The sequence below is a fragment of the Mesoplodon densirostris genome, chromosome 12 (genome assembly GCF_025265405.1).
Source record: "Mesoplodon densirostris isolate mMesDen1 chromosome 12, mMesDen1 primary haplotype, whole genome shotgun sequence".
Taxonomy (NCBI): domain Eukaryota; kingdom Metazoa; phylum Chordata; class Mammalia; order Artiodactyla; family Ziphiidae; genus Mesoplodon; species Mesoplodon densirostris.
In genome coordinates this window covers 14,474,427-14,491,905 of record NC_082672.1, presented here as the reverse complement: position 1 = coordinate 14,491,905, position 17,479 = coordinate 14,474,427, and the positions used below count along the sequence as shown (strand labels likewise).

Genomic DNA, 17,479 nt, shown 5'->3' with positions numbered 1-17,479 from the left:
AAAGCTCTTTGACACATGATGGTGTCATGTGTCAAAGGATGCTGCTAAATTTCAACCGTTAGCATTGCATGAACACAGAGGTTTCACTGAAAGTTTTTTTTTAATGTTTTAGATTTTAAAGATACTTCTCCTATATATCCTTTCAGTTGACATTCACAATGTTCACAGCACAGCCCTTCTGTGATGATGGTAGTCAATTGTTACTCTAATTCTATTGATAAGCAAACAAAGTCTCAGAGTTGAGTTACTTTTCCATGGTGACAAATACAGAACTGGAATAAAACCCAGGCCTGCCTCAAGATACAGGGACACTTCCACTCTTCTTCAGTTTATTTTCCTTCCTACCTTTTAAACCAGAATCTTCAACCTGAAAATTCTCCACTTTCCTTAATTTTTCTTCAACACTTTACTTTCCTGTGTAAAAGACTTTCAGTCTCTACTCCAAACCAGGACTCAAAGCTCAATGACTTTATATACAGAAACTGTAGAAACAGATCATCAAGAAAACTCAAGATACTTAGAAGGCACATACATTTATTTTTCAGAATGACATTAGGGGAAGATTAGCTCTGGTAGGGAAAATGTTTTGCAGTTAGATATAATTATTCAGTTAGAAACATCATGATTCTAATTTTATAATGCATTTCTTATTTGATTTAAAAAATGAACTTAGCATCTTCTATAGACAGAAATGCTAAGAGTAGTGGAAAGAGGGCAAGCAAGTTAGCCATTATAATTACTAGCTATATTCATGCTGCACAACAAAATGTTCAAAATGCAAGTAAATTTAACATCATAAAGTGAAAACAAAATGATTAAATTTTTGCAGATGTTCAAAATAAAATTTTGAGTGAGATGTTTACATTTCTTCAAATGTTAGGAAAACAGCGACAAGAAGAGAACGGTAAGCTGTCATCAGAGAAATGTAAATCAAAACCACAATTAGGTATCACCTCACACCTGTCAGAATGGCTATCAAAAAGACCACAAATAACAAATGTTGGCAAGGATGTGAAGAAAAGGGAACTGTTGTACACTGTTGGTGGGAATGTAAATTGGTGCAGTCACTGTGGAAAACAGTACGGAGGTTCCTCAAAAAACTAAAAATAAAACTGCCATAAGTTCCAGCAATTCCATTCCTGGGTATATATTTGAAGAAAATAAAAACTCTAATTCGAAAAGATACATGCACCCCAATGTTCATGGCAGCATTATTCACAGTAGCCAAGATATGGAAGAAACCTAAGTGTCCATCAACAGGTGAATGGATAAAGAAGATGTGGTACATATATACAATGGAATATTACTCAGCCATAAAAAGAATGAAAAATTTTCCACTTGCAACAACATGGATAGACTTGGAGGGTGTTATGCTTATTGAAATAAGTCAGACAGAGAAAGACAAATACTGTATGATATCATTTAAACATGGAATCTAAAAAAACAAAACAAACTAGTGAATTAAAAGAAAAAAAAGAACGAAAGAAACCTACCCAACACCACCAGAGGTCTCTGCAGCTGAGTGTTGGGTTAGAATTTCCTCTCCAAGACTGGCTACTGACTGGAGGAGGCTCTTCTGCTCTGCTAATTCCTGTTCCAACTCCTGCTCAAGGAAAAGGACAAATAAAAACATCTTTGTTACTTTATGATTATTGTCTATAATCACAGCTCTACGGCTAGAAAATTCTCAGAGAACTTTGGTAGTAAGTTTTTAAGTTTGCACATTACACAAAAGGTGTGGTTTAGGTAACTGTTCAGACATGTCTCCAAGTCTTCTGTAGCTTTCTTTGGCTTTGATAAAAGATAATCTCTGAATAATCTTGAAAAAAAAAAAAGTCAATGAGAAAAGAAACTTTTGCTGGGCAATGGTGCCCCCAAGTGGTACAAAATGCACTTTCACTTTTCAAAAATCGATACTGCCTTGTTCTAACTGAAAGAGATCCTTGAGAGCAACAGCTCTCTTCAATTTCCCGCTCACTTGATAAACTGGATCATCAATGGACTCAGTTTTACTTTTTCATTATTTATAATAAATGTCTCTACTCTTTGATTAAATATTTTAATATGCCCTCTCCATAAAGTTAAGATATCAATGAGCAATCCTTCTCAGTCATCAAAGCTCATTTGTCTCACCTGGCAGTAACTTGCAATCCTATTTTGTGATGGTATCTACTTGAGAGCTGAAAGCAAATTTCATTTCTTTTAAAAACATGGAACTCAGATATTTACCAATTCTCAGAGGCCTTTCTGAGGTTTTTATTATTTATAACAGAGGCCAGACTAGAAACAGAGGGCAGATTATAACTGAGTTACACTGTTTTAAAACTAAGCACAAGCTTTTCTTAGAGAACTGACTTTAAAATGACCAATCATTCCAGTGGTCACAAGTAAGTACATGGAAAGGAAACAGCCAGGTCCTGCTTCTGTCCAAAGAGAAGATAAAGGGGCCTTCTATCTTTAGTACAGAAGGAACTTGTCCTTCTAAAACATTTCTCTCAAGGTGTTTGTTTGGTCTGTCTGCAGGCGAGAAGGTCAGGAAGTGCGTTACTTTTTGTTGCTGGAGGCTGCTCTGTCGCTGTTGGGTCCACGCAGTTCGAGCTTGAGCCAGCCATTCCTGAACGCCGGGGCTCTGAGTGGCAGCCAGGTCAGCATCGCTCTCCTCCTTCTCCTGGGCTGTCCCCTGCTTTAAACGAGGCAGAAATCAAGAGTCATACCACCGACTGGAAGACCTTAACCAAAACAGAGTGACGGCTCCTTTTTAGCGTGGTCTGAATAATGATACCAAAGTGGCTCCATTTGGACATGAGACCACATTAAAAAAAATGGTAACACAAAACCCACCGAATTTATGGCATTTGCAGGAGGGAGAACAATAAATAGATGATTATACTCAGAAACACTTGAGGGGAAAAAACTGTCCTTGAGAGGCTAGGATTTTTAGCTGACTGACGTGGTCACCACATATTATTCTGGAATTTTTTCCATGAGAATATAACTCTAGATCTTATTTCCTTTACTATCACCACCAGGACTAGACTCCACTGCCATCTGTTGCCACTATGGCTTTGACAAAGTATGGCTAAAGGAGAAAGCCAATGTAATTACTTATTACCCGGGCAGGAAGGAGTTCATTCTTCCTGCCAGACTATCCTGATGGAATTTAACAGGCCCTAAAATACGGTGTGTCAGAATGGAACTAGTTCTGAATGAGTGCCTTTCTACTCCCATATATTTATACATCAAAGGATAAATTACACCATTTTGGTAAGATTCATTTACTAAATACGGATCAGCACCCACTGTGTGTCAGGCAATGTTTTGGGCATTGGGTGGTATTCAGCCCAGAAGCCAGACAAGGGCCCTGCTGGGGAGACAGACAATAAACAAACAAGAAGACACAGACCTACTAGAGAATGGACTTGAGGAAATGGGGAGGGGGAAGGGTAAGCTGTGACAAAGCGAGAGAGAGGCATGGACATGTATACACTACCAAACGTAAGGTAGATAGATAGTGGGAAGCAGCCACATAGCACAGGGAGATCAGCTCGGTGCTTTGTGACCGCTTGGAGAGGTGGGATAGGGAGGGCAGGAGGGAGGGAGACGCAAGAGGGAAGAGATATGGGAACATATGTATATGTATAACTGATTCACTTTGTTATAAAGCAGAAACTAACCCACCTTTGTAAAGCAATGATACTCCAATAAAGATGTAAAAAAAAAAAGATACACTGGGATGGTGTTAAGAGCTACAAGGAATGTGAAACTAAATAATGGGTTGGAAAGTGAAGGGGAAGGGTTTCTTAGGCTGGGCAGGAAGGCGTCTTCAGAGCTGACAACGTGTGTGGAGTGCTGGCAAAGATTGGGGGAGGGGCCTCCAGGCCTAGGGAACCACTGCAGCAAAGGATGGACGTAGGGGAAAGAAACTTAGCATCTCAGAGAGAGCAGAGACAGGGCAAGCATGGCTGGAACAAGGGGAGGGGCCGGGGGCAGGCACAGAGAAAGGGAACATTCTTTAGGGTGCTTCCATAGAGGAGTCGTCCTGCGGAGATGCTGCTCCCCTGGCCCCTGGCTCTTCTCTGTGGACTCTGACCACGGAATGGGGTACAGCCACCTCAGCTCAGCCCGCCTGACTGCCCACAAAGACCCTTCTCTTCCTCTTATTTTCAGAATTGTACACTAACTCTTACAGAGAAATAGATGGGGGCTGTTTCCCCTCTGTCTTACCCAACAGAATCTCATAATGAAACTGAAATGTTCCAGATCGTCAACCTGGCAACACCGGTATCCGTGCTTGAAGTGCAGTGAAGGAAACAGTGAAACCTACAGGTACTATTTATATTTCATCCTTTCCAGATTCTGAGCCACCTTAGCTCACAGGTACTTGCTTTCCTTTAAGACGATCCAGCTCCCCAGGAAAAAATGTGGTTTCGGTAGAATAACTGGCGTGCCACTGGCCTAAAACATGTTATTTGCATTCCGCAGGACCTTCAGGTGACTAGTGACACCCAGGTCGTATGTTCCCCGCCCTCCCAGGAGTGCCTCTTCCAGAGAAGCAATGATCTTCCTGAAGGTGGGAGCTTTGGGGTGGTCTGACATTCCTCCAGGACTGAAGGCAACACATTTCTTCAGAAAGCAGTCTCCCCCATCTGAGAACGCTCCATCTATCCAGAATAAGCTCTGAGAGATCCTGGCTTTTCCAGGCAAGGAGGAAACAGCAGGTCAAAACGGACCTGTAGGGCTTCCCTGGTGGCGCAGTGGTTGAGAGTCCGCCTGCCGATGCAGGGGATACGAGTTCATGCCCCGGTCCGGGAAGATCCCACATGCTGTGGAGCGGCTGGACCCGTGAGCCATGGCCGCTGAGCCTGCGCGTCCGGAGCCTGTGCTCCGCAACGGGAGAGGCCACAGCAGTGAGAGGCCCGCATACCGCAACAACAACAACAAAAAAAATCAAAACGGACCTGTAGAGAATGACCCCCAAGAAGTCAGTGTAACAGGTTGAAAGCTGTCCCTGGTCAAAGCCCCAGTGACAAAACAGTGGCCATGGCCCTGACCTGCGAACTCTCTTTTGTGGGCTCCAGCCACTTCCTCTCTGCTTTGCCCTTCGGTAAAGGTTTGTTTTCAGAGCCCAGCCTGAAGACTCCCGTGGAAACTCCTCAGGGCCCCAGCTCACCCTTCTCTGCAGGTAACTATAGTCTGACTGAGAGCTCTGATTTCAAATTTCTCACACTGGGGAAAAATGCCAATTGTACCTGGAAAAATAGCAATTGAAATCTTAGGTCTTAAGGCCAACTTAACCACTTTTACATGCACAGACACATCTCAGATTCTAAGACAAAATCTAAGAAGGGGACTCATATTTGATTAATTGAATCCACAGCTTTAGAAAAAAGGAAATTATGCAGCATCAGAAACAGATGCCTAGTATGCATTTTCTCTGTGGTCAGGTTTGGTTTTTCAGTTAGCCAATTTTTCTCTGGCTGATTTCATCATTTTGAAACATCAGTCTTGGACCACAGGAAGCAAAAAATGATTAAGAATCCGTTCAAATTTCTTTTCCTTTCCCCTTGGGGATATGAAGGCATTGACAGAAGGAATAAAAGAATGGTAATTACAGTATCTGAGGTCTGATAACAGTTTTCTGACCTATCTAGGGAATAGGAAATAAGGTGGATTACATAGCCCCACCCAGATGGGACCCAGAGGGGTCCCATCTGGGTGGGGCTATGTGAGCTGTTTATTCTGGAAATACTAGAAGAGTAACCATTTTTGCCAGGAACATTCCTTGGAACATTAGCGAGGACTGGACGATGCTAAACATTAAATAAAACACTTGTTTATAAAGCATTTCACTATTTATATAGGGTGAACTCTGTTCCTTAGATGAATGATAATGTGTGAAAATGATTTAAACTTATTACAAAGAAAGACATCATGTAACTCAAGAGATGTTATTATATGCCTGTGTCATATAGAGAAGGAAACTATTTGGGGGTGGGGTGGGGAGAACTAATGGATTATTCACTGACCTGCCTAGAAGTCCAATTAGTTAAAAAGAATGGCCATAAGACATATGACCATTTTACAGATAACTAGCACTGAGGAATTATGTGCGTATGGTCACACATGATTTAGGAAGGTACTCCAGCTCTCCTGAATTACGCAAACCCAACTTCACTGACGTCCACACTCAGTGGAAGTCTTTTTTTCCCCCCAGTTAACGTTAGTTAATTTTAGATCAACTCTGAATTCTTTACACCGGGGCAAATAATCCTTTTCCCGGCAATAATAATGTAAACAGGACTCTTTTTATTCCTGCAGTTGGAAAAATAATCTCCTCAACAGCTCTGATTGTATTTAGAAAATCAATATTTTATATCCTGGGAACTTATGAGATGAAAAGATGATGGTATTTATAGATACTTTAAAATAAACAACGACCAATTTCAGTGCAAACACTGCCACATTTTTCTGTATTTACACTTCACACAGCAGTATCCCCAGGGAAGCTTACACTTGTGGGCAGAGTCAGAACTTTAGTCAATGTGAAGAATCCCTGCGGCCAGGATCTGCTGGGTGTGGGCACCAGCCCTACCAGTCTCAGACCAGGCCTTGGAGCATGTCAGGAGTTTTTCCTCCCAAAGAATGCGGTCTGCAAACAGTTGCTGTTATTTATTATACTGAGACTGGAGCACTTCCTGTAAGCACTACTTGAATGAAAATCCTCAGGATTTTTTGGAAAAGTTAAACACTACTATGATCCCTATTTTACAGATCAGAAAACATCAGTGAGACAAATTTTGGGAAGTTCAAGAATCTTGCCTCAGAGTCACCTACTCAGTAACTGGGGGCGCCAGGCTGGGGAGACTTCAGAGCAGCAGTTCTAAAGTGACGGCTCGAGAACCAAGCCTGGCTTCTGGATATGCTTTGTTTGGCACACAAATTATTTTAAAATTTTAGAATAAAATGTCAATGTTTTAAAATTGGAAACGTTTAGATATAAATATGCTTTCTCTGGAAAACCTAGCAATGCTGCCTGTAAATTCTGGAGCTGAGTAACAACTGCTTCTTTGACAGGTGACCAGCTTGCCGAGGTCCTGACTGGGTCAGCTTCACTCATTTATATTCCCTTCCCAGGCCCTGAGGCCTTGCAACTGTGCCAGCACCCTTCCCCTCTTTAACCTCTACATGTGCCTGTGTATTAGGCTGGCCCTTCCGTTCCTACCTGCCTCTAGGCATAGGGCACAACTGGAGATTGATAAATGGTAACTATCCCAGAGATGAAACCTTGAAGTCCTTCCCTTTGTTTTGGTTTCCTAAAGTTCATTCACACACCAACAATGGGGGAAAAATGAGGGGGGAAAAAAAAGCATTACGTGTTAGATTGACAATATCTTTTATAAAACTAAGTGAACTGTGGTATTCTCTCCCAGTTAGAAAATCCTTCTAGTTTTGTTCAACTTTAATACTTTTAACATTTTACTTTTTGCTTTAATTCATAAAGTCAGATTGCATGCGCATTTTTTTTTTTTTTTTTTTTTTTGCGGTACGCGGGCCTCTCACTGCTGTGGCCTCTCCCGTTGTGGAGCACAGGCTCCGGACTCACAGGCTCAGCGGCCATGGCTCACGGGCCCAGCCGCTCCCAGGCATGTGGGATCTTCCCGGACCGGGGCACAAACCCGTGTCCCCTGCATCGGCAGGCGGACTCAACCACTGCGCCACAAGGGAAGCCCGGGCGTGTGCATTTTAAAGTATGTGAATTTAACGTGAAAAGTTGCATTTTGTCTTTATTGGCATTTATTTATCTAACAGTGAGTTCAAGTATTTTTTCATATGTTCATTGGCCATTTGTATTTCTTTTCCTTTGAATCACCTCTTTGTATTTTTTGTCTATATTTCTATCAGGTGACCCTTTCTTATTTTTTTATTGATTTACAATAAGATTTCTGGAAATTAAGGGAATTAATTCCTGGTCATGTGACTTGCATAGTTTCTTCCATATTTGTCCATGTCATTTAATTTGGTTAATATTTTCTTGGTCATACAGGACTTTCTCACTTCTATGTAGTAATTTTAAAGAAACTAAAATTCTGGGTTTGGGGCATACTGGCAAAGGTCCTTCCCATCCTAAGATTTTTTTTTTTTTTAAATAGCCATACATCCAGAACGTTTTAGATTTAGTTTTTACATTAAATATTTGATCCACCTGTGATGCACTTTTTTCTGTAAAGAGTGGGATAGGGAATCTAGTTTATCATATTTCAAGTGGTTTGCCTATTACTTTATTTATTTATTCATTTTAATTTTATTCATTTATTTTTGGCTGTGTTGGGTCTTCGTTGCTGCACGCGGGCTTTCTCTAGTTGTGGCGAGCGGGGGCTACTCTTCGTTGCGGTGTGCAGGCTTCTCATTGCAGTGGCTTCTCTTGTTGCGGAGCATGGGCTCTAGGCACACAGGCTTCATTAGTTGCAGTGCACGGGCTTAATTGCTCTGCAGCATGTGGGATCTTCCCAGGCCAGGGCTTGAACCCGTGTCCCCTGCATTGGCAGGTGGTTTCTTAAACACTGTGCTACCAGGGAAGTCCCCTATTACTTTATTATTATTTACATAGCGAATCATATTTTAAACAGTGACTTGAAATGCCACCTTAAACACTTATCTAATGCCCTTGTATACTGGGATCTCTTTTGGGAATAATTATTCTAATTTTTCGTTCATCCATTTATTGTGCCAATACTAATTATTGTAAATTGTATTTTAATATATAAGAATAATTAACCCCTCATAACTCTTTACTGTCAGAATTTTACAGTTTTTTTCAGGTTTATTTTATTCTAGGTAAACCTGGTATCATTTTGTCACATTTCAAAAATATACAGTTAGTATTTTAGTTGTGAATGACTTAAATTTATGTTTTAGTAGAGGAAAATTTGACATCTTTAAGATACTGTATTCCTATCTAAAAATAAAGTTTCTCTCTATTTTTTCAGGTTTTTTTGGTATCACTCGGGTTTGAAAATGTTGAGATTTCAAATACTTTATATTTTGTTCATGATATAGATGGAAAGTTATTGTATATTATTTCACTAACTTTTTATTTATACAGGAAAGTTATGGATTCTCTATTTCATCTTTTTAATAAGCCAGTCTTCTTACTAAATTCTTCCATTGCTTCTAATAGTTTTCTGTTGACTAGGCTTGATGTTCCAGATCATATAATCATATGACTAGCAAAGAACTGAAAATACGTAGTTTAGTCCAAAAAAATTTATTACACTGAGAAAGCAGAAGCAATCGTAGTGAATGTTCATTAAGCTCCCACTTCAATATTTGTGCCATATCCCCTGCCAGCATCTGTACTCAAATACAGATGTTTCCCACCCTCCTGATACTGGTTCCAAGACCACTCCCTCCCCTTTGATCCCATCTTCTCCCTTCTAACAAAAAGATTGTTGTGGTAATCTCACTTCTTTTTCATCAATTTTTCCTCTACTGAGTTGTTTCCATCTCCCTGTAAACATGTCATTATTCTTTGATCTTAAAATGGAACAAATTTCTCCTAACTTACTTCTTATAGTTTATTCCATTCCTCTGTTCCTCTTTATAGTGCAACTCCTGAGTTTCCTGCACGCTTCCTCTCCAACTTCCTTCTCCATTCTCACTTTCATTTCAGAGGGTTTTTTGCCTCCACTATTTCACTGAAAAAGCTGTGGTTGGGGTCACAGAAGACCTGCACATTGCTAAATCCAGTGGTCAGTTCTCAGTCCTCATTTTAACTCACTTACCCTCAAGTGTCTCCCAGGAACCCAAATCTCAGTTTTCTTCCCACCTCACTGGTGTTTCCTTTTTACTCTTTTTGGTGGGCTCCTCCACATTTTCCACACTTTTCACACTGGAGCATCCCAGCACTTGGTGCTCTTTATTTCTCCTCACACCCTTGGTGAACTCTTGGAGCCTCAAGCCTTTGAGGACCATCTAGAGGCTGATGATTTGGTCTAGGTCTGTCTCTTGAATTCCAACCACTGCTTAACGTTGAGTACGCATCTCAAACCTAACCTATCCCTAATGAAACCATTGACCTAACTCGTCCTCCTTCCCCCAGTTCTGTTCCTCAGAGTTTTCACTTTCCCAATTATCCACAATCTAATAAGTCCTCATCACTTCTAACCTCCTACCTGGTCTCTCAGCTTCCACCCTGGTCCCCTACAGCAGTTATAATTTGATCTTGTCACTCCTTTGTCCCCCAACACTCCAATGGCTTCTCAATTCCCCCAGCATAAAAAGCCAAAGCCCATACGATGCCTACAAGGTCCTTTGCACTGGGCCCCTGTTACCTGTCTGACCTCTCTCGTCTTGGTCACTCCACTCCAGCCGTTGGGCTTACTGAATAGACCAGGTAGGAGCCCACCTGGGAGCCTTTGCCCTTGCCTCGCCCTGAGCCTAGAACTCTATCCTTCCATGTCCACATGGCTCACTCCTTCAAACGTAACCTGAGGAAGGCTTCCTTGGCCACCCTGTTTAAAACTGCAAATCCGTCCAGCCTTGCCTTTATCTACCTGCCTTATGGGTATTTCACCTATAGCTCTTATCATCTTCTAACTTAGCATATAATAATGCACCTTAATTTTATATTACTATCTGTCTCTCCCAAACATAATCCCTTGAAGATGGAATATATAGATATACAGATACAGATAGATGTTGCCCATGCTCTTTCACTCTATCACATAGAATAGTGGCTGGCACATAGTAGTTTCTCAATAAACTTTTGCTTAATTTTTTTTTTTTGGCTGGACTGCACAGCTCATGGGATCTTAGTTTCCTGACCAGGGATTGAACCCAGGCACTCAGCAGTGAAAGCACAGAGTCCTAACTACTGGACCACCAGAGAATTCCTGCACAGTTGCTTAATTTTTGTGTAAGATAATAATAATTCTAATTTGTATAGATTAAAAAAGAACAAAATCAAAATATTAGACAATAATAGTATGCAAGGTGCATGGGAAGAAATCTGAGTGGATGTTTTCTAAGTTTCTCGTATTGATCTGGAAGCAGATTAAGATATTAACTTAGAATTTATTAGGTATTTATGATTTAAAAAGTAGAGGAAAAAAACAAAGAAAAGCATTCAACCACTTATAAACTAAGGTTGAAAAGGAGAAAGAAGAATAGAAAGAACAGGACAAAAACAGAAAACAAAAAATAAGAATAAAAGTTCAAACATATCAATAATCACAATAAATTTAAATGGACTAAACCTGCCCTTCAAAAGTCAGAGGTTTTCTGACTACATATGTTTAAAACCAACAAAATATAGCTAAATGTTCTTTATAAGAAACAAATCTAAAATATAAGGACCCAGAAAGGGTGAAATCAAAGGAAAATTAAAAGACATGTGAGGCAAATATTACCCAAAAATAGCTCTAGTCATCTAAAACAAAGATCACTATTAGGGAACATTAGGTCATTACACAATAGTAAAAAGGTTCAGTTCACCTGGAATATATGACAAGTCTGAAGTTGTGGGCGCTAAATAAAAGAGTCTCCCTGAAAAGTAGAATATAGGAGAAATAAAGGAGAAATATAAGAGTGTCATAGGATATCTTAATCCATGACCTATGTTTAAATATTTTTTAAAATGATGTACTTGATAGATTTTGGTAATTATTTTCATTTTCTTTTCTTTTCCTATGCTGCAGTTTTCAGGTGTCTGCATTCAAATAGTTCTTACAAAACCTATTTGAAAACCTATGCCAGACTGTGCAAAGCAGGTGTGTACATAAGTACGTATCATTCCCCAGCTGTCCTCTTTATGTGTCCCGTGCTCAGAGGCCAGACCAGCCACATGCAGAGATGCAGCATCCATGGCTGCAGCCTCACCTGGATGTGGAGCTGCTTGTCGTGCAGCGCTCTCTGCAGCTCCAGGAGGCTCCCCTTGAGGGTTCTCAGCTTCACGGACAGCTGCTCCGCCTCGTCCTTTGTGTGAGCCTTGCCCTCCAGCAGCAGGTTTTCATTGTGGACTGAGAGCTCCGATAAGGCCACCACCTTCTGTTCTATTTCCACCAGCATGTTCTGGAACAACAGAAATAAGGCTGAAATTCACAAACCCTGCCAGTCTCTGCAAGACCGTGTCTCACAGCGAAACCCAACACTTTACTAGTCTTTCACCAAAAGATCATGCCTCCAGGTTTTTTTTTTTAACCTAGTTTTCTTACAACCTTCGAGAGTGGTACGTAGATTCTAAAACTTCTTTGAGCTTCCTAATTTTTCTCTTATTTAAGATTAGATATTATATAATGAAAAACATATGGAAAGCACATTTTATATAGCCAACAGATAAGGAGAAAAAACCATTCCTTAGTGTTATCCCATTATTATGATTATTTTACTATTTTAGTGTTAGACTGTTATGCATGTGGCTAATAATAGTAAAGACAACACAAGATGAGCCCTTTTTGTGTCAATTTAAAGAGGACTCTCTCTTTCAAAACATTTTTCTTTGGGTTGACTTTTTTCCCAGATTGATGCTTTTTTTACTTGATTTTTATTATTTTTGTCTTTTATATAACATAACCTCACATTTCTGAAAGTTTTCCTAAGAATTTTACTTTCACTTTCTGTGGCAACTCTCTAGTGCTGCAAGGTTTTCTTCTAAAATGGAGGCTAAATCCAGAAAAGAAGCAAAAATAGTCTCCCCTCTTCCAAAGTACGATTTAAAACAAAAACCAAAAAAGAAAAACAACTAAAAATATCAAGCAAAACAAATAACCATATTATTTTCTACAAAAACTGTTCTGCTTTTATATTCCTTAACTCTGAACTCTTTGAAATGCATTTTCTAATTTATACTCAATTATACATTAATAAGAAAAGATATTTTATTTCCCTGCACAAAATCAGAATTACTACCATCAACTTCTAGGACTAAAAGTATGATCCTAAAACCTAGAACTAAGTGGGAAAGTGAAATATTTCATGAAGTGGGGCTTAAAGGATGATTTCCTGAGGATTACTTTTATGGAGCTAATATCATTCTGTGCAGGACTGTCTTTTCCATTAGGCACAGCTGACACAGTGCTGAGAGCCCATAACACTTCTGGGGACACAAGAAAATGTCTTAATTTTATGTACTTTTAAAATCAGAAGAAAAAAATGAAGATAATAACAATTAATATATAATGATACCACCCCAGGTTATATTAGTCTCTTTACCAAAGCACTTGTAAAATCAAATATAATTTTTAGTATTTTTATAGAGGAAGAGGCCCATGGAAGCAAAGTACCTAGGGCTCCAAAAGTCATAATGGGGCCCTAATTCCACATGATAGCCACACTTGTAATTATACAACTGGCTTAAAGGCTTGAATCAATTGACTGAGGAACTGTTGTGTACCTGTGTGATTCCACATTCTTCGAGTTTTAAAAAATACCATTTCAATACTTTGGAAAAGTCCTGAAATATATTATCTCAACCATGGACTTTATGCATAACTATAAAAATAGAGACATCCAAAAGGGAGAGATGGGAGTAATGACGAAACATAATTTTGAAATGCTAGTGCATGGGTAATTTTGAGTGCTAGAAGGGAATGCTAAAAATACATGTCTCTTCAGAAAAGGAACTTCAGAAAAAATGATAGAAAGAATAGAAAACACTTGCACATGGCTCTCTACTCTCTACCATCAGGCAGAGATGCTTCAAATACACTGAAATAAGTTGTCCAAAGAATTTAAAAATCCAAATTATAATAATTAATATGACAAAAAAATCTCAAATCATAAAAGGGATGACCAGAATGACATATGAAGTATTAAGAAGTGGCATTCATAATTAGTGGCTTGTGCATATTTCCTCTGATTCCAAATGGGAGAAATATGAAGTTGTGCATACAGATATTTAACCTTGCAGATTAGGCCGGGTTTTCTAGAGACTTGTTAGTTAGTTAGATGAAAGCACTTTTAAAACATACTTTACCCATGTGTAAAGTCTACTATGCTGATAATCTTTGAAATTCTATGATTGGTACATGGGAGTTTATCATCTATCCTCTATGCTTATATGTGTGCTTGAAAGTTTCCATAATAAAGAGGCAAGAAAATAATCTTACAATAAAAACCTTGATGCCATTACCCCTTACCTTAATTTCTAGAGACCTCACATCGAGGAAGGAAATTCTCTCCTCCAGAAGACAACCTTCCCACGTTCAATCTGTCTGCTTATAACTGACAATTTTGCCAAGTTTTCCACATAATATTTCTGAATTAGAACCAAAATTGCAGCAGGCCACCTAGAGACATCTCCTGTTGTGTTTATCCACAGTCCGATTCACTGATACTAATTCTTCTCATTGGGTACTTATATTCCTTATTAGCCACCAAAATAGATACCATAAGTGTTTTGGCATTTACAGTCTTTAAGAATGGTCCTTCAGGAAGCTGAAAATGTTCTAAAGAATAGATACACTTGGTAAAATTTTTCAAAAGGCTAAGTCCAAGCCTGGATTTCATTTACGCTTTTATAAGGTATTGTTTTTCTACTCTCTAAATATATAAAGTATACAGGTTGTGAAAAATCATACAACCATACCAAGCTTTGTTACCATTATGTTTTCTGTAGTTAAAAAATGTGACTTGTGGGCCTCCCTGGTGGCGCAAGTGGTTGAGAGTCCGCCTGCCGATGCAGGGGATGCGGGTTCGTGCCCCGGTCTGGGAGGATCCCATGTGCCGCGGAGCGGCTGGGCCCGTGGGCCGTGGCCACTGGGCCTGCGCGTCCGGAGCCTGCGCGTCCGGAGCCTGCGCGTCCGGAGCCTGTGCTCCACAGCGGGGGAGGCCACAACAGTGAGAGGCCCGCATACCGCAAAAAAAAAAAAAAAAAAAAAAAAATGTGACTTGTGATGTTGGCGTATTCCTTCAAGAACATTTTTGTACCTGGCAGTCCACCAGCTGGGCCTCCATGTCCATGGGCTCCTTGGGTGACCCCAGTGCAATGTCCAGAGTGGCCTTAGTGCTCAAGAGCCAATGGTCCAGCTCATCGGCTTCACAGCGATACCTCTGCAGGGCCTGTTCCTGTTTCTGTTCCTCCAGCTGATCATTTAACTTCTCCTAATGAATTAAGCAGAATGGAACCTAAATCACTCTAAGGTAAAATCATTAGGATTCAACACAGTACAGCAACGGTTCTCAGGCCTGAGTGCACATCAGAATCACCTGTGAAACTTTAAAAAAAAACAACCCATGTTTAGGGCACATCACAGACTAGTAAATGAGAATTTGGGGAGGTGAGCCTCAAGATTAGTATTTTATAAAAACTCCTACAATGATTCTTTTTTTAAAAATTAATTAATTTATTTATTTATATTTCTGGCTGCACTGGGTCTACGTTGCTGCACGTGGGCTTTCTCTAGTTGCAGCGAGCAGGGGCTACTCTTCATTGTGGTGCATGGGCTTCTCATTGTGGTGGCTCCCCTTTGTTGTGGAGCACGGGCTCTAGGCACACGGGCTTCCGTAGTTGTGGCACGTGGGCTCAGTAGTTGTGGCTCACGGGCTCTAGAGCTCTGGCTCAGTAGTTGTGGCGCACAGGGTTAGTTGCTCCGCGGCATGTGGGATCTTCCTGGACCAGGGCTCGAACCCACATCCCCAGCATTGGCAGGTGGATTCTTAACCACTGCACCACCAGCGAAGTCCCTAAAAACTCCTACAATGATTCTAACGTGTATCTAGAGTTAAACGTTCTTAAATAATACATCTATTGGACAAGGCAGATAATATGAATGATAGAAACTGGTCAAGGATTAGAACAAAGCAATGGCATAAGACAGTAGGTAACTTGGCTTCAATGTCTGGGAAACTGTAGGGAGTAGTGGGGTCTATGGAAAACTGAAGAACATATCTGGTCCACCTAAAAGGGCAGCACCATGTAGTTTGAGGCAACTAATCCCCTACAGGAAAGGGTGGTCCAGTGTTATTAGTTTCTTGAGCAAAGTCAAAAATTCAGAACTTTTGGTTAGATCTCTGAGGATGTTTTAATGATGGCAAATAATTCATATTTTTAAAAAAATCCAGGCCAATCACTTTATTTCAGAATTCCACGAGGGTTTCATAGAGTGACTGGGGACAGTATTAATGAATTAAAAAGTTAATCCTTAAGATACTCTAAGTACTTTATGTTTAAAATTATGTTATTAATAATCTATTATTATGTTTTCAATTAAAATTTTTATTAAATTGTTTAAAAGAGAGATTAAATAGAGCAGACATGTTGATATAAAATTTCTTCAAAACCAGAAAATATATGAATACCTAGTCTGACTAATTTTATGACAGGTAAAACTAGAAACAGCCTACATATCCAACAATAGGAGGACGGTTAATTGAATTATGGTATAATCAGCAGCTAAATAAAATAAGTGTATATAATAAAGATTATTTGCCAGAGAAGCTGCTAGACCCTAGAGATACAAGGACACAGACACTTTAAATTATAGGATCAACAATATAATATATGATTGTATACGTTTAGGGCCAGGAATAATAAGAGAAAAACAACAACAAAAAAGGAAGATAACTTATTTTTAACACATCTGCTACCGTGACTAAAATCTATCTCTCTATTAAATAATATTAAAGTTAAGTAACATGAGAACCAGAACTGCAAGAATATTTTCATGAATTAATGTGCTTGAATTGGCTAACTAAGGATTTATTCTTCACAGTATTGGTAATACTATTCATAAAAATGCTCTTATTTAAACACAGCAAACTATCATGCAAACCTTCTATAATTATTCCTCACAAGACTCATGTCTACCAAGTATCAGCTTTCCATAGTCTCAGTTTTGCATGCTTGAAATGACTCAGAAAGGGGTGAAAAGACACATTCATAGCTCCACACTGACTCAGGGCTCTATTCACAAGGCCCTCCTGGACACACAATACCAGCTTCTGCTGAGCGGGAAACAATAAACGCGTCGATCACGTAAGTAGCCCAACATACTTATCAGCATAACCCTAAGAGTTAATCTGGACCTGAGGGGCACCTTCAGAATGGCTTGTTACCTCCAAAAGCTGTCGTTTCCCTGATGCCTTCATCTTGATGGTGGATATTCGCTCTGCTAAGACAGCGAGCGTGGACTGCAAGGGCAGCTGCTCCGAAGGGTCGGACTCTGGGGGGTCAGACACCAGCTCCTCCGCGAGCGCTGACTGCAGCTCACTGATTTCCTCTTGAAGCATGAGAATCTCATCCATCAGTGCCTGTGGGGAAGACTGTGGAATCATACTCGTGTATGTACTTTTTCGCACTGAGGAATCGTGGCACTAGCTGATCCCATGTGGTTTGATATTAGTGAAGACACTTCACTTGGAAGTCGTTTAATCAACAAACAGGGGACCTACTAACCTAAGTTTCTAAAGGACAGTACCAGACTGAATGTCAGGAAATTTCTGATTTTAAGACCATTTGTATTGGTAACTTAAATGAATTTGA

General features: G+C 39.9%; 1 protein-coding gene across 8 annotated transcripts in view; it reads right to left on the bottom strand.

The window, feature by feature from the left end:
* The window catches only part of LOC132499744 (nesprin-1), a 241,489-nt gene that overhangs the window by 140,668 nt on the left and 83,342 nt on the right, over positions 1-17,479 (bottom strand). For 6 of the 8 annotated variants that reach the window (XM_060114303.1, XM_060114305.1, XM_060114307.1 and 3 more), the window contains 5 exons: positions 17,053-17,259; positions 14,926-15,099; positions 11,878-12,069; positions 2,549-2,683; positions 1,494-1,603 (listed from right to left, as the gene is read on the bottom strand). In XM_060114303.1, the coding sequence (XP_059970286.1) occupies positions 1,494-1,603; positions 2,549-2,683; positions 11,878-12,069; positions 14,926-15,099; positions 17,053-17,259 (818 nt within the window). Of the gene's footprint in view, positions 1-1,493; positions 1,604-2,548; positions 2,684-11,877; positions 12,070-14,925; positions 15,100-17,052; positions 17,260-17,479 lie in introns of those variants that run through there. The other 2 variants (XM_060114309.1, XM_060114310.1) reach the window with 2 other exon arrangements.